Genomic DNA, 24,953 nt, shown 5'->3' with positions numbered 1-24,953 from the left:
CCTGTACGTTGATGTCTAATTGTGAGTTCATGGGTTGGTGTAAATAAGCTCACAATTTTACGACAGTCCTTAAATATTCAATATTGAGTCGCTCATCAACATTAAAACATTAGCTGTTTTGTTTATGCTTGACAAATGATAAAAGTTAACTATTAGTTACCAATCTGCCCAAATACATGCACATCCATGAACATATGAATATTGATGTCCAATGGGTTTTATATCTCATTACCATCTTCTTCTTTTTTGTTGTCCAACTAGAGCCACAGTTCCATCAAGTTACAGTAAAGATGAAGTGTGTATATTAGGACAGGACTACCACGTTTTCCAATGTTTTGTAATAAAAAAGTTTCCTCTTTTTGTTTAGGAATGCGGCAGTTCCAACCCGTGCACTTCAGGTTTCTACTGTCCGAATGAGGGTGTGCTAAGGGAGTGCACTATTTGCAAAAAGAAGAACCAACAGTGCCTAACCAACAAGGCATCCAATTTTGTTTCCTTTATTAGTTACCAGGAGCGAAACGCCCCCCAGAAATCAAATAGGATCTACATAGAGAAATGATCTATAAAACCATGCTCATTTTTCTCTGTCCGATTGAAACCGGCTAGTACAATTTTGCTGCAAATAGCTAAGAGCTTGAAAAAAAACAAAAAGCAGAAAGCTTGTCCTTCATATTTAATCGTTGGCTGAGCTGTAGGTAATCAGACTGATTTCATATCAGAGGGAAGTATGAGTCACAGATATTATTTTAAAACTTGGGGACCTGCAACTGAGGACCACTTACTACTTTTCTCTATAACTAAGGTCCAGTCTCACTTTAATAACAAGGCTATCAATAAATTAAGTGCAGATAAAACAAAAAAGTTATCAATAATTTGTAGCAATTGGGTAGGAAAAATATTATGTAGCAAAAGTTCAAAATGCTAATTCTGGGGGCATAAAGGCAAACCCCACTTCCTCAATTTTGAATTAGCTGTTCCTCAAAAATATTTTTACTCGATTTTCTTTAGTAATTATTTAAGATCTAATTAAAAGATTTAATTGCTTTTGTGATATGAGTATAGTTGCAAAACAGTTAATTGTCTTCTTAAACCACAGTTAGAATTAGGAGGGACTTTTCTGAAAAAAATCGCCAGTTAGTGTTTATTCCCTTTCGGTCTAATTGAAAAGTTGTGAGCTATCACAGTTAATAACTCCGGGCAACAATGATGGCGTGGATAAAAGTGACATGCCACAGTCATGAACCAAAACAGCACGGTCACCACAAATAATCAGAATACCTGACCCGCAATAAATAGTATTTCCGTTCATTATTCATGCAGAAATGGTTTTAGGACTGCTGGAAACTCATTGGACAAAAAACGCAGACCAAAAGCAGGGAATGGTGCCACTGTTTACTATTTTCCTTATTGAGGCGACGATAGCAACAGTAGACGAGTTCTCCCACTCGTGGACGTTTGACTGTTGAGAACGGTCCTGTAGGCCAAACATCACTAGATTCTTTATATTTGTGTTGGGTCTATTTGGAGACAACCAAATTCGCTCAACTCCTCGACCTTTAATATATTGTTTTTCTTCTGTATGTCTATGGCTAGGACTCTTTTGTATGGACTCCAGTGATGTTTTCAACCAAACAGTAGACTGCTGACTGCGCTATCATTTAGCTGGCTGCGCTTTGAAGCCAACGTAAGTCGCCTTTACTTGGTCCACTGCCTGCTTTTTTCTGTCGTGTCAGCTTTACTGATTGGGCGACATGGCTGCTTCATGACTCGTCAGACACTATACACTCAGACATATTTTCAAGCATTGTTCTCTATGAAGAATCAAAGCGGCGGATAATTTTGTTCATCTCTTCTGACGGTACATTCCATCTGAAAAGGTATACAAATTTTGCAGTTTCAATACAGCCACCCAAAAATCTCATGGAGCACACTGTGGGTCCTCCAAATAAAGCTTGACGCTACAAATTCTAGCGATCAATTTCTCGTGTTAGGTATTGTTTTTATGTGAAACTTTCCATTTTATCGGCACAACTTGTCTCATCGGCTACATCTTTTTTAATTTTTTGTATTGTTTTTGTGTTGACACGTTGCACTACCCGTACCAAACTCCAAGTACGAATCAGTACTGGGCACGTATAAAGTCTTTCTTCACAAATCAGTTCTGAATCACTACAATATCAATTGTATTACTAATACAATTGATATTGTAGTGATTCAGAACTGATTTTGAAAAGTGATATTACACTTGGCAAGTTGATTCCCAAGTGTAATATCAGTTCAAAATTTTTCGAATGAAAATTTAGAATTGCGAGAAAAATTTTGTAATGTGCCACGATTGTGGTATTCTCAACGCAGAACTTGGAGCTTTGCTCACCGATGTCACATGAAGACTTAGTGTCGCTAATTGACAGTTAAGTTTGGCAATCGACATCACAGTATACCGATAGGAATTCTATTAAAATTGATATGTCCACACTGAATTGTTTGCATTAATAGGGTGTGATGCGTTCGATACCAAGGAAGGAAGGCAAAATTTTAAAAAAGAAATCAATCTAATAATCAGCGAGTACTTCAGTTTGGTTTTCCATAAGCCTTTCTCTCGTGACCAATATAAGCAAACCAGGAAAGGCAGGAGAACTCTTGCTATTAAATTAGAAGACAATTAAATGAACATGTGAATATATTTTTGTATGTAATTACTACATGTGAGTTTTACCTCGGTCTAACCTCGGATGTGATTGACAGCCCCTCCCGCCACTTCTCGTACTAGAAATTCTCAAGGGAACAGAAGATTGCTGTTTATTTCCAACCTGGGATTTCTGTGGCTTGGAAAGTCCTCGTTGTCTTGGGGTTGGTACCTAAGTTTGTCATTTCAGATGTGATAGACAGCCTCTCCCTATTCTATTTGATAGACAGCTCCTCCCAATTCTATGTGATAGAAAGTTCCCTCCCATTATGGCAGTATAGTAAGTACTCAAAGTATTTTAATGAAACGCAAATACCTCAACTTTGGAAACTCTTTTAAACTTTAAAACCTTTATAATTTCAAGGTAAAAAAAAGAAAATTGCAATCAATCATTAGCGGCCCTAAAATGAATGCTTTTGAATTGAAGTTTTAGCACTAAAGATGGCTTAGCTTACATAGGCTGGTTATAATGCAAATTGTATAATTTTCAGGTAATTGGTCGGCAAATTTACATAAATATACTTAAAGAAACAGGGAAACAATTACTAAACAACTTCATTGCAGATAGCGGGCTTCAGTGCGTGAACACAAAAAAAGCAACATGGACAAATGGCGAAAAATTTTCTTTATTCGACCACTGCTTTATTTCTAAAGATCAAATATTCGAAACAGATATAACAGAGTCAATACTTGAAAATGATCATTTCACTATTGTATATCAATCATAATTGAAATTAGAATGGAAGCAGCAAAAGACGGAATATTTAATGCGAGATAAAAGAAGATACACAAGAAGTAAGTTTAACCGTGATATTGCATTGCAAGACTGGTCACTAATGTACAAAAACATTGGAGCAAATGGAAATTTTCATAAATTTACTGAAATTTTCCAAAACGTATTAAATATTCACGCACCTTTGAAAAAATAGAAGTGAAAACGAAAAAGGAAGCACAAAAAATGGCTATCAAAAGAACTGCGTAGTCTCATTAATGAAAAGCATCGTTCATTCAATGAATGGAAAAAAGATTCTAATCAAGAGCTCTTTGACAGTTACAAAGTACTTAGAAACAATGTTAAGAGAAAATTACGTAAAGCATCTAACGATTATACAAAACAATTTTGCGAGAATCTCCCAACTTCAAAAGAACAATAGAAAATTACCAAGAAAAAAATCAACTCAAATAAACAGACAGAAAATATTCCAAAGCTGAAAGATGGCCATAACGTAATATCGGATGAAAAAAGCATTGCTAACTGTTTGATTAATTGCTTTGCCCGTCTTGGACTTTACAAGTGCAAAATAATTGCTCCTAAGTTGCCTTCTTTTAATTTTAAGGGAAATGAATTCAACTTCAGGTCGGTAACCAGAAGAGAACTATACAAAGTTATTGACAAATTACCAACACAAAAATCAGCTGGACCAGGGTATATACCATCCTGGGCACTGAAAGATTGTAAGTTGTCCATTGGAACCCATTTACACTTTGCTATTAATGAGTGTATAAACGCAAACACATTCCCTGAAATTTTAAAAGAAGCCTATGCCACTCCCATCTATAAGAAAATCGCGGGCATAACCCTGAACACTATCGACCAATTTCAGTTACAACATAACATCAGCAAAATTTTTTGAAAGACTTCTCTTGGAGCAAATGTCGGACATTTAGATATGAATAAAATAATTAACAAAAATCAATTTGGTATACAAAAACAAAAGTCGTGTCTTAATACAATAATTGCACTGACAGAGAAAATAAATCCTTATGTTGAAGAAAAAGATATAGTCTTAACAATCTTTTTGTACTTAGCGAAAGCTTTTAGCTCAATATCCTTGGACATTTTCATTCAAAAAATTGAAAAACATCGTTTTTGAGAAAATGCAGGAGTCTTATTGAATTCGTTTCTGATTAACAGGAAACAGTGTGTTAGAAACGGAATAGTTGAATCTGACTGGACAATTATTAATCATGGCATTCCACAAGGCACTGTACTAGGACCACTAGCATTCATACTTTTTGAAATTGACTTCGGTGAGGAATTAGGGAAAAGTACGAATGTTTTACAATTTGCAGATGACACAGCAATTTTATGTCATGAAAAAAATGAACAAAGCTTAAAAGCAAAGGCTAAAAAGATATTGATGGAAACTGAACAATATATGAAACAAAAAAAGTTAACTCTAAATTAAGGGAAAACAAAAATAATGGTTTTCAAAATTGAAAAGAGACCAGCTGTCAATTGCGTTGAATTTAAAAGTCATTCATTGAAACCAATTGATGAATGCAGACTCCTAGGTGTTATTCTTGAGAAAAAGTTGACCTACCAAACACAACTTAATAATGTGATCTGTAAAATGGCTTTAGCAATCAGATCAATTTATTTGGTAAGCAATCAAACACCTTTAAAGGCTCGAAGAAATCTCTTTCGATCACTTGTTTTAACGCATTAAGAATATAGTGCAATATTTTTTCAAAGTTTGCCGTCCTAATCAATTGACAGAATAAACAAACAAATTAGATTGGCCATAAAAAAATCCGTGGTCTCGAGCACGAGTAACAAGAATTTTATTATTTTAATAATTGAATTCGAAATGGCTTAAATGTTCAAAATTTTACAGGTATTTATAATCCGTATCAGTATGAAAATATACTGATCCGTCTAGATATAGATAAACTGATATGTGATAATTTACACCCCCTGATATGTGTTTTTCGCCTTGCCGTATATGACAAGTACTAGTGCAGTTGTTTGCACTTAACACATTGTTCTCCCTACCTGAGAACATGTCATTGCTATCTACTGGAGGGTCGGAGAGTTGGTTGCCGATCGTGTTTGGTGGTGGGAAGGTCGAATCCATCTCACAAATTTATGGTTTATGTACATTGATAGCCTTGGGGTGTGAACAAATTTGAATCGACGATTCGGTTCAAATTAGAACCCATTATTCAATTTCACTTCACCAAACATCAGGTAAGAAAGTTTTCTTCATATGTCGAAGTTTAAACTTAAGTTGCTAAGTTCGTTACATCTCGATATATCACATCCTCCCTCCTTTTTTAAACAAGTTTGTAGGAATAGCTTCTTCAAATCTTTCTGGTTGTTTTTTATTTCTGCTTGAAGTTCTCGTGGCCACTGAAGGTTGTTCCCCTTCAACTACTGAGGTTTCTTCAGTAGAGTTGGGTGATGCCACGTGTATGTCGTCCCTACTGCTCTCAGACTGTGAGTCAGTAGACTCAGTCTTGATGTCGTCAGGATCCAACCGTGCAATTGGGTTGTCACTAACAAGAACTGTCTTGTTTGAATTCTCCGGCTGGATGAACGAAGTGTTCATTCCTTTACGGATAATGAAAGTAGCTGGAACCGTTGGTGAACTCTTCGTCGGTTTGAAGAGGACTCGTTCACACAGATCAAAATCAGTGACTGCTGGATGTCTTATTTTGCGTCCCAGTAGCAGTTCTACAGGAGTTTTACCTCGCGTCTTCGTCTTGGAAGTGTTCCGATGTGGCATCGAAGCCCGCTGTAGGAAAGCGCCAAATGACACATTCAAATTTGGACTCCAGGCTTGAATAGCCCGTTTCACTGTTTGGACCGCTCGTTCAGCAATCCCATTTGCTCTTGGATGGTAGATGGGAGATTCCATCCTTTTAATCCCAAGTGATTCACACCATTGCTTTAGGTCACTGCTCACAAACCAAACTCAGGACCATTGTCTGATACTAATGTTCTTGGTATCCCAAATCTTGCAAAGATTTGACTCAAGTACACCTTCACTGTTTGTGAGGTTCTATTTCCCGCAGGAAAGGCTTCTATCCAACCTGATCCCGCGTCTACTATCACTAAGATATTACCTTGATCCTTAACGTAGCCCCAGTCCATGTGGAGTCTTTCCTAAACTTCAGCTTCCGGCCAAGTAGATACTGTTTTCTCCAGGCTAGGCCTGTTTTCTTGGCATTCCTTACATTTACTAACATATCGAAGAATATCTTGACTGATGCCGGGCCACCAAGCCATCGTTCGAGCTGCTGTTTCAGTTGCATTTTTGACTGGGTGAGTCTCATGAGCATTGGTCATCACCATGGGTCTTAGTTTTGGTGGAATGAAAGGCACAACTCCTCGAAAGATCATTCCATTGTGAATGGTCAAGGCGTCTTTCTGTTGTTCAAATCCTTTCTCTGCTTCTGAGCACTGTTTCCAGATGCCACTTTTTAATCGTTTGATGACATCTTGAAAGAGTCGATTCGATCCCAGCTCAGTTTTGATGTCTGACTTGGTCACCAGGTCGGATTGGACGAAGTAGATATTGTCAAGAGCAAAGCAGACTCGATCATTGTCATCGTCATCATCAAAATCTAGTCTGCTCAGAGCATCAGCGTGGGGGATCTGTTCTCCGGGTGTATATTTCAATTCGAAGTCAAATCCCATCAGCGATATCGCCCATCTTGTGATTCTTGCTGATGCTGTTTTGGAAATTTCTTCGTCTGGGGCGAAGAGATGTTTGAGAGGTTTTTGGTCAGTCTGTAGAGTGAACCTTCTTCCGAGTAGGAATTGTTTCAATCTTGTGACCACAAAGACGATTGCAAGTGCCTCTCGCTCAATATTGGAGTAATTTTGCTCGGCTTATGACAACTTCCTCGATACGTAGATCACAGGATGTCCTTCTTGTGAGAGTATCCCACCTATAGCTTTCTCTGAGGCGTCTGTTGTCACGGTTGCTTCCTTCGTTAAGCTGTAAGGCTGTACAAGAGGGTTAGCACATAACTCGTTTTTGATGTTTTCAAAAGCATTTTGCTCTTCCGTGTCCCATCTGAATTCTTCTTTTCGAATTTTGTTTAAGGGTAGCATTTTGGTTGCAAAATCCGGTATCATTCGCCCATAAAAAATTGCTAAGCCGACAAAGGACTCAAGTTGTTTCATATTTGATGGCGGTTTTGCTTTTTTGATTTTCTCAACATGTTTAGGATCGGGTGCTATTCCTTCTTTGGAAACAGAGTAACCAAGAAAACTTACGCTTGAAACTGGTTTTGAGTTGGATTTCTTCTCATTGATGGTGAATTTTTTCACGTAGCCGACTCTTGACTGCAAGCATTCGTTTCTCGCATTGATCCTTTGTTGTTCCATATACCAGAACGTCGTCTTGGAATATGACCACACCCTTGATTCCTTTGAGAGTTGACTCAATGCAATTCTGGAAGATTGATGAAGAGTTCTTTAGGCCCTGAGGAAGCCTGCACATCTTGAACAATCCTTGCGATGTGTTGATTGTGCATATTTCTTTTGCATCCTCGTCCAGCTCAATTTGATAGTATGCATCTGATAAGTCAATTTTTCCAAAGTAAGAGGCCCCATGGAGATTATGGAAAATGGTCTCCATGTCTTGGATTGGATAGTCCTCGTCCATAACTTTGCAATTGATGTGAACTTTGAGGTCCACGCATAGTCTCAGAGCTCCATTTTTCTTCCGCTGCCACACTACTGGTGATGCATTTGTATCCCCAGGATGCCCCAGGATGCCCTGTCGTACCATTGTCTCAAGCTTCTCTTTGACCCTGTCTTGGAGAGGTAGAGGTATCTTTCTGGCTTTGCAGAACATTGGCTGTGATCCCGGTATGAGTTTCAGATGCGCTTTGTATCCTTTGACTGCAGGTAGTCTTTCATCACTCACTGCATTTATGCCTTCTTGGGGTAGTATTTCTCTCCCAAGTAGCCCAAATTTTTTGTCGGATTGCACAACTGCTAGTTGTTGTTGCCTGTACGTGCTTCCGTTCCACTCAACATCACATGTTAGGTATCCCAGAAGCGTCAGTTGATGACCATCATAGGCCTCAAGACGTCTGACTTTCCCATTTAACTGAGGTTTACCAAGCTCAGTCCAGATTAAGGATGATATCACGGTGCTATCAGCACCGGTATCAACTTGCATTTTTATTTTATGGTCTTTTACTGTAATGTACTCCATGTCACCGACATGTTAAAAACGTTTTCCCGCGTATAGTACATTCCCATCTCCATTTCGGACGATGTTTGACCAGGCAACTTATCTTCTTCCTCGCAGAAGTTGTTGTGCTGGTCAGACTTACCTGACTTAGGCTGGGTTTTACTTCTGCACATTTTTGAAAAGTGCCCCACCTTTTCACAGGTGTTACAATTCTTGTTTAAGGCCGGACACGGCTTGCTGTTGTTTGGCTTACCTCCTCATCTATTACACAAGTTACCATTGCCTTTATTACCAGTGAACTTTGTACTAGGTTTTCTGAAGGTCTTTTAGAAGTTGTATCCCACTTCTTCTTTTTTTACAAATGATCTATTACCTGTTGAGGAACTCGCAAAAGCCATTGCTTGACTTCTGAACTGTAAACTTTCTGTCATTTCAGACAGAGACATCGTTGGCTTAGTTTTAATGCCGTCTAATAGTCTTAATTTGGCCTCATGGTCTCTCAACCTATGATAAATTTTAATTCCACCAACTCCTCTTCAGGGTTGGTTACTGTTTTAAGTTTTTCGAAGTCACAATAACGTGACGCGCTAAAAAATCGTCGTCAGGTTCTCCAATACCTTGGACACCGGACAGAAATTTAGCCCTTTCTGCGGTTACTACTCTCTCCTTAGGTGAAATACAGTTTTGAATAGCTAGTCTGATCTCTTTAAAAGGATTAAAAGGAGTGTCTAACAATTTTTTAGGGCTCATAAGGCTCCTAAGTTTAAGAAGTGCGTCCTGGCGGCATATACTAAGAAAGAGATTTGTTACCTGTATGTCCACGATCGTACCGTCGTTGTTGACTTTATCTTCTTTCCTCTCTGTTGTTTGCACTTAACACATTGTTCTCCCTACCTGAGAACATGTCATTGCTATCTACTGGGAGGGTCGGAGAGTTGGTTGCCGATCGTGTTTGGTGGTGGGAAGGTCGAATCCATCTCACAAATTTATGGTTTATGTACATTGATAGCCTTGTGGTGTGAACAAATTTGAATCGACGATTCGGTTCAAACTAGAACCCATTATTCAATTTCACTTCACCAAACATCAGGTAAGAAAGTTTTCTTTAAATGTCGAAGTTTTAACTTAAGTTGCTAAGTGTGCTACTTCTCGATATATCACAAAAATTTTGCTTTTTCGAACAAAATATGACAGTGCGCATAAGCTACTTCTTGAAAATAAAATACTTCCCGCAGGAATTCAAATAGCAAAAACTTCATTAAATAGACTTTTCGATATTGTCCAACAAACAAACATACAAGACCACAGAAAAAACAGAATAATCTGTGACGTTGAAATTAAATTGAATAATCGTACAAATGATTTTTTCTCTCACAAAATCAAAATGGAGTCAAAATTCAATTATAAGAAACTTTGTTCGGAAATGGAATAAACTTCCAAGATCTCTAAGACAGGAAAAGTCAATGAAAAATTTTAAAAAAGAATTAAAGGAAGAGATGCAAAAAAGACACGAACGAGTTCCAATGGACAAAAAAATGAAGGCTTTAAAAGTTTATTTTTTAAAAATAATTCACGATAACTAGAAACTGAACCTTAGTTTTTTATTGTTATTATGTGTAGTTATTCAAGGGAAAGATGTAGTATGTTTGATTTATAATATTACAACATGTAACTTTAACCTTGGGGTTATTCGAATTTACATGTTTGAGATTTAAAAAAAATTACACTTGAATAGTTTTACATTTCCATTATAGTTTTTGATAACTATTTAATTGTGGAAGTTAGCCTCACATTTCTAAAAGTTGGACTTTTCTATCATCGGAAAATTTTTATTGATATGTTAGCGATAAAGATGGAATAATTTCAAAATCATTTCTCAATGATCTCAATGAAAACTTGGATGAATGCATGATGGTTTAGTGAAACAGTGGTGGAAAACTGCAACCTTGAAGTGAAGTTGTGCATCAGTGAAGTTTCAGTGTAATAGTAGTGGATAGTGTCTTCTAATCGAATACAAGGGTGCCAATTAAGGGTATTAGTGAGGGCGCATACCCGGTTCATTTTGCACCGCGGAAATGCGAACAGCTCTTGAAACTTCAAGCAGCTTTATCGGGCAGTAAAAATCATAAAAATAGGAAAATCTTCATAAACTCAACAAACAAACTAGAATAATTTATGCCCTGGTAACGGGAAACGGAATTGAACAGGAATGCTGTGGAAATGGAATGGAGAATGACGATGGCGTGTGTTACTTCGGGAAGTGTAAGAGAGTGGGAGATGGGGGAGTGAAGAGGGGGGAAAGGGGAACACACTGCAACAACATTTCACAGTGCGCAGAGAATCACTGCTGTAGATACATGCAAAGTTAGTGCTTCTGCTTCAAAAGAAGACCCCAGTAAAAAATAACACGTTAATTCCTGAAATGATATATAAACACATCATGCAGGTAGTGTATGTAGTAAATGAATAATAAACAGAAAAGTCATTTTTGAATTGATAACAACAATAATTAAATAGATAGGAATAGCACACATCAATTCACGTCACATCAATTGGCCGAATTGAATTCCGAGTTCCAATTCTCTGACTGTTCTTTTAGATGGATCAAAAGCGATTTCATAGACCAGAAAAATTTCATGCATTAGTTTAATTAAAACACCTTTGGCGTGATTTTTTCTTCGTTGACCTTAATCTACCAAGGTATCATTTCACAAGATAGATGTTAATCTCTCAAGAATAACAATCTTTTGGACGATGATATGTTATTAGATCACCCTCCGGTCTCCATCAAGGGGAATGATAAGGAAAAAGTTTAAGATATTGGTCTGTTAGTTGAATTTAGGCATGCAATCTCAAAAACGGCTGATTCGCACCGAACGGAATTAGTTTTTGACGATAGCGTCAAATATAGTATCTTTTGAAAACCAATAGCGAGCTAGCTGTTACACCCTACAGCTCTTCTGGAAATTTGCTGAGAATTATGATTATGACGTAATTTATGATGAATGAACAAGAAAGATGAACGAAATTTTGGTGAGAAAAAATGTGGTCTTCCCTTCATAGCCCACCAACAAATTATAGCCCCATCATTATGGTATAATTACCATAATGAGGGTATAGGCTATCTGACCACTAAGCTGGGGGGGGGGGCTATAATGGGAAAGACCCTAAAAATGCGTGTACAAAACTTCGAATATTTCAGGCTTTTCCACCAACGTATGCGACAGAGAGAGTCAAGAGGGTGAACAATGTCTCTTTGACCCAGATGATATGGGATCTGATCCAGACAACTACGGGGGTGCCATTGAGATCATAGCCGGCAGTTCTGCTATCAAAATGTCAGGTGGATGTGCTCCGTGTCAGAGAAAGCTCACTTGCCACCACCAATCGTATGAACAATTATTCTTGTAAAAACAAGTTCTGAGCAAATTTTATGTATCAGATAGGCTTTTTCAGCCCAAAAGACGTAGGTAGCAATAAGAGTTTGCAATGGGAGAGTCGATAGGACAGTAAAATTAGTAAAACTTTTATATGTACACTTTCAAGAACGAAGTCGGAGTAAAAAATGGCCTGTATTTTGTCTGCTGAAAATTTTTCTAATGAATTATAGTCCGTTATGCAGCTCAAAACTCTTTCATTTCTTTTCTTTGCGCTGCAATGGGCATCCAAGGGTGGGGGGGGGGGGTTAAAATCACGTAAGAGTTGGGCTGTCAAGGAGGGTGAAACGATGTAAGCGTGGGACTGCAGTAGAAAAACTACCTATATGTGGATCGCAAGATCCAATAATTCGCTGAGTTGGATCTCAAAGAGTTATTAATAAAATTCGAACACTAAAGTTTTCGGCAAATTGAGTGCCAAAAATTGTGGATAATGGATAGGTTATCCACCAATACAAGTGAACGAAGTCTTTTTTTTCTATCACATTTTCCACGGTTTACGCAAAGTATAGTATTTCCACCGGAAATAAGAATGACGATAAATGAGATTATGTGACGACGATTTAAGTTATAAGCGCATACTATGAAGGTAAATAGCTAGTCCGAATTCTCTTGTAATACCTTTACTGAATTATTGAACTGTTGAAATGGAAATTGACTTCTGAATTTGGCTCATATCTGCAAAATATTAATTCAGTTTCCTGAAAGAAAAAATCAAATGACCAAAAATACTAACAGCAGCGTGCAATGATTGGACCAGCAAAAAATTCAGTGACCTAAAAGTGGCATATCAATGATGATTGTAGAGAAAATACGAGGTTGCTCGTGATAAAGTTTTGAAAAAACCAGTTTAACTCGCAATCAGCTCCGTAGCGATTTTCATTCATTAAATTGAGTACTTTTTCTCGTTTGTAATTTATTCATCGTAGTCGCAAAAATTGCATTTGCTCACTCCAGATTACTCACAAATGTTACTGTTGTTTGCAGTCATGTTTTAAAATTAGGGTTGTAAGCATATGTGGAAATTTTACTTACAAAGCAATTTAAGCTCAAATTTGCTTAAAAAATTTGCTACATTTTGCCACGATGCCTTAGTTCGTGCAAGTTTGGAAAACAGCAAGAAAAGTTTCTCCATGTTGTCCAAATCTCCGTCACAATTGTCTACACCGTCACTGATCTCTCCTGTTACCAAGTGCTATAGATAATAACTGTAACGGCTGCTCTCCTATCAAAGTCAAGGAAAACTTTACACCGCCCAGTTCGTTTCAGCGGTTTCAAATCTGTCCGGATATTGTGTTTTTGCAGTTAACTTTTGTGAACTGTATTATCCGCTATACTGTAGATTAGCGTTGCATTGCTTGTTGCTCAATTAGTCTCAATAACTAATTGCTCAGCTTTGCTGTATAACAAACTTGTTTCTCTCAGAATAACAAAATAATTGAAATTGAAACTATCAAATTTTTGTTGAGTTTTTGTTAATGACTGAACTTATAAACCGAAATTTGGAATTCTAATACCGACAAGTTGTAGCCCTATAACTTGGCTATAGTCTCGCAAAGTTTCAGCATTTTATCTCAAAGATTGCAAAAACAGTCAGAAAACTGTAAATGTAACTGAACAACAACAATAAATTTTCTAATTTTAATTTTAGCAAGTCTCTCTATTGGTTTCAATAACACCAATGTTGAACTAGAGTAGGCTTCGTTAAAACCAGTAAGAGCAACTGACTTTGTGTTTTGCACAAAGTTTCTCTTACTTGGGAACTTTGTTCCTCAGAAAGAAAGTTTTGAGAATATCAAAGTTAATTCTCTTTTCACAAGTCAAAGTAAAGTTAAAACTGTAAAATCACTAATATGATCTACAGAAACAAGACACGATAACAAGTAATTTACCGCTCAAGAAAGTGTGCCTCAATACGCACTGTATGTCAGTTTAATACAACCAAAATTGCAAGTTTCAACTGATTTTTGGTACTTTTTCAAGCTCCTTTTATGCTGCTAGTCACGTGGATTTACATGTCAAATTCAACTGTTGATTGGTTGTAGATAATAATGTCGAAAGAAAGTGAACACTTTTCCATAACGTCACTTTTTCAGTGTAAATTTGATGTCATGGGAAATTTGTTAACCATGTAGAAGTTTTGTCGAATATTCTGTATCAATAACAGGTTGATTCGCAATCCAATCGCAAAGAATCTGATGCAATACCGTTAAGTTGTAGTATTGTTTTGCTGGTGGTTGAGGTAGTTCAAGTTTGAGTTATAGTTTGACTTCATGAATGACGATTGTGAACTACTCATAGTTGCTAAATATAAATGTTGAACAAAATTAACAAATCCGTTCGGCTTCGATAGAATGTAGCAATAAATTTCGCTTGTCACACTATTCTAGCTTTAAGGCTTGAAATGGCCTTGAAACGCTATTCACTTTGATTTCTGAGTTGTTAAGCTCAGCCGCAATATCGCCGGCCCTGTTTTCCATCGCGAAAACATCTTTTCCAGGTAGTACTTGGGCGAGCTTCACTACTGGTCTCTTGTACACTCCGTCGTTCGTTCGAACTATAGCTGATCGAATCACACCGTCAGACCCATCGATGGTCTCCGTAACTCGACCTAGGTTGTAATATCCACGCTTATTGCTGTCTTCGACCAACCAAACGAGATCGCCTTCTTTAAGGGTTTCGTTTGCCGTAGATCGCCATTTTTGCCGATTATTCAGAGTTGGCAGATATTCTTTACGAAATCTGTCCCAAATGAGATTTGCATAGGCTTGAGTTTGTCGAAAGAGCTTTCGATGATCAGCAAATTCTTCCGCGCATGGTAGATAGGGTAAGCAAACGTTCTTGTTGCCAAGCAAGAAATGATTGGGAGTCAATGCTTCCAAGTCATTAACATCTGAACTGACTGGAGTCAAAGGTCTCGCGTTCAAAGTCTGCTCAACGATGCACATCGTTGTTGAAAGAACGTCCTCGGTGACTGATCTGTTTCCCAACACTGCATACATTGCTTTCTTGCAACTTCTCACCAACCGCTCCCATACTCCTCCAAAGTGAGGTGCTGCGGGTGGGTTGAACTTCAAACTGATCCCCCGTTGACTTAGATGTTCTACAATCCCTTCTTTGTTCCATGCCGCAACGTACTCCGCAAACTCTCTTTCAGCTCCAACAAAGTTTGTCCCGTTGTCACTGATGATTGTAGTTGGTTTACCTCTTCGGGCAATAAATCTCATTATTGCATTGAGACAACTGTCTGTGTCCAACTTGGGTACCACTTCTATATGCACCGCTCTCATAGTTAGACAAGTAAAGAGACAACATCATCGCTTTTCGTTTCTTCGCCCAATCTTCACAATGAAAGGGCCAAAATAGTCAACTCCAACATTTGTAAAGGCTGTTGAAGCATCTAACCGCTCTTCGGGTAGATCTGCCATGACTGGTGCTATCGTTTGTGCTCTGCCTTTTCTGCAGGTAACGCACTTGTTCTTGATTGATCTTAAGGCGTTCCGTATGCCTAGGATCCAAATCTTCTGCTGAACAATGTTTCTTACACGCTCAGTGCCTTCATGTTGATTGTTCTTGTGCTCGTTTCGCAAGAATAGTTCAACTGCATGATGTTTCCAATGTAGCAATATTGGATGCTTTGCATCGAAGTCCAATTGGTTCTTGCCTATTCTGCCTTTGGCTCAAATAAGTCCTTCTTCATCTAGGAAGGGTGAGAACTGTAGGATTTTACCGCCTTTTAGAATTTCCTTTTCAGCTTTGAGAGATTTCATCTCTTCACCAAACTGTTCTTGCTGTAGTAACTTGAAGATTGTTGCTTTTGCTTTTTCTCTTTCTTCAATGCTGACTACAAGCTTTGCTGGTTTGTGTTTGTTCAATGCTCGCTGTACGTATGCCACTGTATTTACTAGTCTGTTGAAGTTACTGAATCGTTCCCACTGAATAACAGCTTTCTTCTCTTCAGCCTGTGTCATGAATACTGATGAGGGTATATTCTCTTCATCTGATGCAAAGATTAGGTTCACTTGCTCTGGCCACTCGCTTTCTGGTTGTTTCAACCAGGCCGGCCCAGTGAGCCACTCACTTCTCTTGAGTTCTTCAATGTTGATTGCTCTGGTGCCAATGTCCGCTGGGTTGTTGATACCGCTCACATGTTTCCACTGTGAAACATCAGTTGTATCTAGTATCTCAGCTACTCGATTGGCCACAAACACTTGTCGTTTACGATGGGAACTGTGTATCCACTGCAATACTGTAGTTGAGTCTGACCAAAAACTGCAACTATTTATCTTCATTTCATGTTCCTTGACTATCCGTTCTTTCAACCTCACTGCCATGACTGCCGCTTGCAACTCCAATCGTGGTATTGAAAGATGCCTCATCGATGCCACTCTGCATTTTCCAATGACAAATGCTAAGTCAGCTGAGTATTCTTTTGGTTGTGAACGTAGATAGGCTACTGCACACATCGTGTCAGATGCGTCAGCAAACACATGAAGTTCGGTTTTATCCCTCTCTCTGTTGAAGTATCTTCTATCGATGCTTGTTTCAGCCACTATTGGAAGTTGTTCTTTCCATCTCAGGAATTCTTCTTCTTCACTAGGCTCCACTTCGTTGTCCCAATGTTGTCCATTCTTAGTCCAGATGCCTTTCAGAAGTCGTCTCATATGAACACTGAACGGAGCAAACAATCCGATCGGGTCGAATACTGAAGATACCAGTGACAGAATCTTCCTTTGGGTTATAGGTGCTTCAACTTCCTTGTTTGTACCTCTGCATACTTGAAGACTGTCATCAGTAACGGTTCATTGTAGTCCTAGCACTGAAGATCCCTCCGTACTGGGTTCCACTTCGACTTGCTTTGTGTTGCTGATTGACTTCAAGTCTTCCGGGATTGCTTCGGTGACTGCATCATTGTTGCTTATCCACTTCTTCAGTTCAAATCCATGTTGTGAGAGAAGAGGTTGTAGTTGGTTGAAGACTTCAATGGCTTCTTCCGGGGTTTCTATTGATTTGATGAAATCATCCATGTAGAAGTTGTTTTGTATTGCCTTGGTTGCTATTGGATACTCTTTTTCGTTGTCCAGTCCCACTCGCTTGAGAGCATAGTTCGCGCAAGTTGGAGAACTCTTAGCTCCAAATACGTGACGCTGATATTCGTATATCTGAACAGGTTCGTTAGTTCTTGGACGCCATAAAAACCTCAAGCAACTTCTATCCTGTTCAGGAACTTGCACTTGTAGAAACATCGATTCGATGTCGGCTGTTAGGGCTATTGGTCCCTCACGGAATCTGAATATTTTTCCAATCAACCCATGTAGCAGATCAGGTCCTGCTAGTAGCTTATCATTTAGGCATACTTCTTTGTACTTTGAGGCAGCATTGCAAACACGTCTTACTTTGCCAGGCTTGTTCGGGTTTAGCACTGGATGGTGTGGCAAATACCATTCTTTCCCGAAGTTGCCTTTCATTTCGGACTCGTCCAATATCTTTACGAATCCTTTTTCTACGTCTGTATCTATTGACTGTTGATACAAATTCTTCAGGTTTGGGTCTCTTTGGAATCTTCGCTCCAGTGAGTAAAGCTGACCCAAGGCTGAGCTGTAGTTGTTCGGTAGGTTTGGCTCTGGTTCACTCCACAGCATTCCCACTTCGTACCGCTCGCCTGTGAACTTTGTCGTACTCTCTAGCATCTTTTGTGCCTGCAGTTCTTTCTTTGACTGACTGACGACGTTGATTTTGAAAGCATAGGTTTCTATGTCCCACCAGGTTTGGATATTCTCAGCCACTTTCACATCTTCAGTGAAGGCGAAATGACAAACATTTTGTCTTCTTTTGCCCGTCATGGGTCCACTGACTACCCATCCTAGTTCTGTTAGAACGGCGAAAGGTTCACTTCGTGTTCCTATCTTATTGTCCAATGGTCGTTGTAGCTCATAAGCATCTTGACCAAGGATGATGCCAACTTCCATCAAGTTGAAGCTTTTGTTGGGTAAAACACTCAAGTGGTTGAAGCTTTGCTTCAGCTTGTTGTAGTTGTAGTTTGTGTTTCCCAAGGAGATTGACGGGTGTGCAAACGCTTCGATTGAATGCACCTTTGAATGTACTCCCTTTATTTTTAGAGGAACCTTTTCTGTCTTCAGATCCTTCGTTCCGTGTATGCCAGCTATGTTGAGCGTCACATCGTTGCCTTGGGCCCGTAACTTCTCTTGCACACTTTGATCGATGAATTAAACCGTTGATCCACTATCGAGGAAAGCATATGTGTTCAGCCTGTTGCCACCGCTCTGTATTGAGACAGGAACTATCTGAAGAAAGCTAGTAACTTCGTTACTCTGGTTGATTGTTGCTGCGCTTACGTTGACTGCATGATTGCCCTCATCCATTTGGTTTTATGAGTGTAGCAATCGGTTGTGCTTCTTGATGCATCCATTGATGCCGCACGCATTGACTTTACAATCTTTGATTGCATGTCCTTTGCCTAGACATCCGTAACATAAGCGTTGCTTTCTCACTGCTGCGTACCGATCATTCACATTCATATTCCTGAATAGTGGACAGTTCCATTTTTTATGAGTGCCATCAGCTAGCGGGCAGTGATCACTTTGCGTGGGCTTCGTTTCTTTAACGTTGGAATTTGCGCTGAAGTTCGACGTTTTCTAGAACCGCTTGTCTCTATTTGTGCTTCTTCGGTCTTCTTCTCTTCGCTCTCCCTTGAAAGCTGAAAACCCTTCGTGCACGAATGCTATCCTTGATAGCCATTTTTCAAACATAATCAGATCAGGCCAATCTTCATCTTTATCATCAACATAGAACCACAACTTCTCTTTGAGAACTTGAGGTAGTTTATCTACTGCCATATACAGTGTCGAGCTTGATTGCAGATCACCAATCTGCTTGTACTCTTTGAGCACATTCACAAAGTTCGAAACAATAACTGAGAAACTGATCAGACCTGTTGAGTCGTGAGGTTTCACCTGACTTGCTTTGCGAAGGCTCTCCAGTTGTGCATCAATGATCACATGAGGCCTCCCAAATTTCCTCTCCAGAATACTCCAAGCAGCACCATAGAACTGTCCAGAATAGCCCATTCCAGAGATTGCTGGCCTTGCCTTGCCTGTCAGTAGAGTCTTCAGATGGCTCATCTTCTCTGAGTCTGGTATTGGTCGTTGATCCACTGTAGCAATGAACATACTAGACCACTCTGGCCATTCGAGAGGGTTCCCGTCGAAGTTATTCAACTTCAGCTTTGGTAGGCTACTACTACCTGAATAGCCAGTGTTGTATCGTATTAGACCAGCTCTGGGGGAAACGTCTCGGTCTTCAACACTTGAGGATCGGACTCGTGAACTGCGATATCGTGAGAAGTGACTATGCCTGTTCACTTCAGGGGTTACTTCGAAGTGAGCTGTTTGTCGTTCTGGTGTTAGAAGGTTGTCGATTCTGCTGGCCCAGTCAGAGACATCTCTTTTCTTGGGGGTCCAGTTGAAAGGCGATTTGTCTCGAGCACCAGTTGATTGGGAACGAGTATCATCGTTCTCTAATGCTGTTCTCTACACTTTGCGCTCTAGCTCACGCTCTTCCTCCAGCAGTTGATGCTTGGTTTCCAGTTCCTTCATTTGCATTTCTAGCTCTAGCTTCCTCCGCTCGAACCGTGCTTGTTCCATTTGCATCTTGGTTTCGAATTCGATATCGAATTTCTTCATCCTTTCCTCTCGCCTTTGCTTTGCTGAAGATGTTTCCGAAACATTCTCCGTCTCTTGGCCACTTGCTGTTGCTCCATTTTGCACTGTTTGAACAACTGGGCTGTCCGTTGGGTAGTTGTTGTGGCTCTCGCTGTCATTCACAGCTTGGGTTGCGTTGTTTTGCTCTGCATTCATTTCTGGTTGCGTGCCTTTGCTTATATATGAAAGCCAATGATAGTCCAAACTTGCTTTGCACTTCCTTGCTTCTTTCAGATGTTCTTCAACGAAATTTGCTTGGTAGGGCACAAGCTTGTTTTGACGCTGCAGTTGCTTGGGTATTTCTTCCTCTAGGAGGTGGACAGTCTGTTGATAGAGGACCTTTAATTTGTTGGGTCGATCTGAATCTTCAATTATTTTGTAGCCAAGACTTCTTTTAGTGTTGACTTCTTCCACTAAGTCTCGGAATCTCTTGTCGTACCTGTGAGCTGTTGATTGAAGCTCCTCTCTGCTGGTTGTGCTCGAATTGCCTGGTTGCTGTTTGCTTTGCTTGTTCCGTTTAAAAGAGGTCAATTCTTCAACGTGTTTTGTGAATTGCACTCTTCTGTTCGCCTCACTGGCCTGTTGCTGTTGATTTGTTTGATTCTCTTTTGGGGTTGCCTTCGGCAATCTCTTCATCAGGTTGGACAGCAGTTTGTCTTCCACTGTCCGGGTGGGCGGACCAAATGTAACGGCTGCTCTCCTATCAAAGTCAAGGAAAACTTTACACCGCCCAGTTCGTTTCAGCGGTTTCAAATCTGTCCGGATATTGTGTTTTTGCAGTTAACTTTTGTGAACTGTATTATCCGCTATACTGTAGATTAGCGTTGCTTTGCTTGATGCTCAATTAGTCTCAATAACTAATTGCTCAGCTTTGCTGTATAACAAACTTGTTTCTCTCAGAATAACAAAATAATTGAAATTGAAACTATCAAATTTTTGTTGAGTTTTTGTTAATGACTGAACTTAAAAACCGAAATTTGGAATTCTAATACCGACAAGTTGTAGCCCTATCACTTGGCTATAGTCTCGCAAAGTTTCAGCATTCTATCTCAAAGATTGCAAAAACAGTCAGAAAACTGTAAATGTAACTGAACAACAACAATAAATTTTCTAATTTTAATTTTAGCAAGTCTCTCTATTGGTTTCAATAACACCAATGTTGAACTAGAGTAGGCTTCGTTAAAACCAGTAAGGGCAACTGACTTTGTGCTTTACACAAAGTTTCTCTTACTTGGGAACTTTGTTCCTCAGAAAGAAAGTTTTGAGAGTATCAAAGTTAATTCTCTTTTCACAAGTCAAAGTAAAGTTAAAACTGTACAATCACTAATATGATCTACAGAAACAAGACACAATAACAAGTAATTTACCGCTCAAGAAAGTGTGCTTCAATACGCACTGTATGTCAGTTTAATACAACCAAAACTGCAAGTTTCAACTGATTTTTGGTAGTTTTTCAAGTTCCTTTTATGCTGCTAGTCACGTGGATTTACATGTCAAATTCAACTGTTGATTGGTTGTAGATAATAATGCTGACAGAATGTGAACACTTTTCCATAACGTCACTTTTTCAGTGTAAACTTGATGTCATGGGAAATTTGTTAACCATGTAGAAGTTTTGTCGAATATTCTGTATCAATAACAGGTTGGTTCGCAATCCAATCGCAAAGAATCTGATGCAATACCGTTAAGTCGTAGTATTGTTTTGCTGGTGGTTGAGGTAGTTCGAGTTTAAGTTATAGTTTGACTTCATGAATGATGATTGTGAACTAATCATAGTTGCTAAATATAAATGTTGAACAAAATTAACAAATCCGTTTGGCTTCGATAGAATGTAGCAATAAATTTCGCTTGTCACACTATTCTAGCTTTAAGGCTTGAAATGGCCTTGAAGCGCTATTCACTTTGATTTCTGAGTTGTTAAGCTCAGCCGCAATAATAACAAGTCCATTAGAATAAAATGAGAGAAAAACTAACTGGTGATTAGTCGGAGAAATGCTCCTCGAAAATCTAATTGTGGGTTAAGAACACAATTAACAATTCTGCCATTGCCTATATGTGGATCGCAAGATCAATTAACTCGTTGAGATGAATCTCAAAGAAATGCTAATTAAAATCGAGCACAAAATTTTTAGGGAAGTTGAATGCCGAAAATTGTGGCAATGGATAATTTATCCACCAATACAAGTGAACGAAGGCTTGTTTCTATCACATTTGTCCACAATTTTCGTAAAGTATAATATTTCCACCAGAAATAAGAATAATGGTCAATGAGATAGTGTGACGAAGTATTTTCACTGTTTTCCACAAAAAACCAAGGGAGCCTGAAAGGTAGCAAATTGAATTGTTGCAGCGTAAAGGTGAGATTTTTTTTTTAATTTAGCTGACACAGTATTCTTTGTTGTCGATGAAAACTATTCATGACTAAACATATCATTATTTAGTCCATGTTTCGAGTGACAGGACTTTGTCTAGCATAAAAGTTGAACCAAAATTGCGTCAATTTGGATAAATTCTATTTGCACAATTTGTCAAATGCAAGATGAGATGATATAAGAGTGCCGAAACTGCAATTGATTTTAACTTCACTGAAATCAAGAGTTATTAAATATCAAATAAATGCTTGCCAAAATACTTTTCAAAGTGACCACAAGTTAGTTGTGATAGATTCAAATATCTCTCATGAGCATCTAAGGCATGGCCATATTCCGCAATTACATTTGTTTGCTTAAAATTTATCGAGTGGGAAATAAAGGAGATTTTGGCACTCTTAAAATTGTCGGATTAGTTGAAGGCCGCCATTGGTTTCTGATAATCCTATAGTTAGATCTGTCTCAGATGTCATACAACAGTTTGTCAACAGCAAGCACTGTAAACAAAAAGAATGTATTTTTTTATTTGAAGGATAGAAGTTTTGAACTGCTTGACGGATCACAAAGATTGTTTTTGCTTCAATGGCTCTTTTTGTACTGTTATTGAAGATAAACGCACTTATTATTAAAGTAAACACAGTTACGCAGCAGAAATTGGATTCTTTTTCCGATACCATCCACTCCATACAATAATTAATTTCATACCGCGCAAAATTTTATGACAATTTGAGGTGCAATTTATTCTATAGAGCAAAAAGTTTTCTGTTTCTTTGTGCACGCAATATTTAATATCAAGCCAAAATATTTATGATTGAGTGTAGAAAATGCATGTGACAATAGATGTAATCCAAGGAATTATAAAGTTCAAAAGTTTTGAACTATTCAGTATATTTCTTTGATCCGGTTTCGCAGTGTAACAGCTACCAGAAATTTTAATTGCTTTTTTTCAGACTTTAGAGCAATTAGAGTTTCAAAATTCCAACACGCGACCATAATGATTGTGTTTTAGAAAAACATGCGTGCCGAGGGACGCAACACTTGACTGAGAGAAACAAACAACACTCAAAGAAACGCAACAACCTACATTTTATTCACATTTTGTCAACGCTCGCGGTCCTGTTCAGTGCAATAGATATACGTTATAATGAAATATAGTTAAGAGTTATAGTTATTTATGATTTTAATTGTTTCATTATCCCAACGAGTTAATTCATTCTCCTATTTATTTCGCCTCATAAAAAGTGCATGTAAAGAACCATCAATCTGCTTACTTTAGATTTAAAAATGTTAACTGTCTATCTTCACTTTTTTGTAGATACAACCAGCCGATCGATAAATATTACGCAAAAATATTGGCATTACTAAAATGCCCCTAAAAGTAATTGGTTGTTAAACTGATTTACGCTCATGCAATTTTTTCATCTGGAAGACCTACAAAATCCTCGATATAAGAAACACAAAAATCTGTTGAACAATCTAACCGCTCGCCAAGAATTACTAAATTCTGAAAATTAAACGCCTGATAAGGGTTTACTGATTATTAAGAGATGCTAGTTAAAAAGTTGAGTCTTGAGGTTGATAAAAGTTCTGTGATGCCCACAAATCATTCTTTTTTCCTGCAAAAGAGAAACTTGAGGTGATTTTTTTTTAGTTTTAAGTTATCTTCAAAAGTCGAGAGCATATAAAAATATAATTTATATAAAATTTAAATAAATATAATTTTTGTTCTGGATTTTTCCACTTAGAGAATTCTCGTGCCTAACATTCAGTCATCATCAGAACTGATTCAGAAGATTTTCAGAGTAATATTAATTTTCAGTAATAATTCAAAAGATTTTCAGAATAGTTCTTGTTTCGATTCTGAAACCTCTTTGAATCGGAGCAAAAATTCAGAATCAGTGTTCTCTGAATTTCTCCGAATTAGAGAAAATTTCAGAATGCAATTCTGAATTAACTCTGAATCAGAATGAAAATCAGAAATTTTTCTCAACACTGTAGACAAACTTGAAAAAACTTTTCATCAGTTATTCAACCATTTTTATTAGGTTTTGGAGCAAAATATCAAAGATTTTAGTGAAACATATTGATATTGCTTCTTTGCAAAATTCCCGAATTTAAAAACCTTAAATTTGTTCTTTTTCTTCTTACATCTGAATCAGTGCTGAATTGTTTCGAAAAAAATCTCCTGATTCAGTACTGAGCACCTCTGAAAGTTAAGTAGAGGGAGATAGACGGACAAAATGGAACTTTAAGAAAATATGATACAAAAATTCTCGAAGAAAGATTTTATAATTGAAATGTTGTAGGCAATAACGTATCAAGGCTTTCAGAAGCTCAATTACTCTTTTAAAATATTATTATAGCAGATCAGAAAAAAGGTATCAGAAAACCCTGAGGTTTCCTAAATCCTGGAAAATTACATTAAATATTTTGACAAAAGTAACAGTAAAATAACCTTTACTTTGCACACACGCAAGCACATAAACAAATGCACACACGCAAGCACATAAACACACACACACACACATGAAAAGACACGCAAACATACTCACATACACACACACGCACACACAAAAGCAGGCACACATGCACACATGCACAGCAAACACACACACGCACGCACAAACACACATGCAAGCACACTCAAACACATGGACACACACACACACACGCGCAGACACACACACTCCCACACACACACATGCACGCCGCAACATGGACAAATGCAACATGGACAAATGGAGAAAAATTTTCTTTAACCGACCACTGCTTTATTTCTAAAAATCAAATCTTCGAAACAGATA

The 24,953-nt window shown here is 38.3% G+C and overlaps 1 protein-coding gene across 1 annotated transcript; it reads left to right on the top strand.

The window, feature by feature from the left end:
- The first annotated feature begins 373 nt into the window (after positions 1–373).
- Positions 374–23,374, top strand: LOC142340839 (uncharacterized). Its single transcript, XM_075391581.1, has 4 exons — positions 374–478; positions 10,830–10,986; positions 11,825–12,011; positions 23,159–23,374. The coding sequence occupies exons 2-4, from the start codon at positions 10,848–10,850 to the stop codon at positions 23,193–23,195; spliced, it is 363 nt and encodes a 120-aa protein (XP_075247696.1). The 5' UTR covers positions 374–478; positions 10,830–10,847; the 3' UTR covers positions 23,196–23,374.
- The last annotated feature ends 1,579 nt before the right edge of the window (positions 23,375–24,953 follow it).

Source organism: Convolutriloba macropyga, chromosome 6 (assembly GCF_964194025.1).
Source record: "Convolutriloba macropyga chromosome 6, txConMacr16.3, whole genome shotgun sequence".
In the NCBI taxonomy this organism is placed as follows: domain Eukaryota; kingdom Metazoa; phylum Xenacoelomorpha; order Acoela; family Convolutidae; genus Convolutriloba; species Convolutriloba macropyga.
The sequence above is the reverse complement of the archived record's forward strand: the minus strand, read 5'-3'. Positions and strand labels throughout refer to the sequence as shown.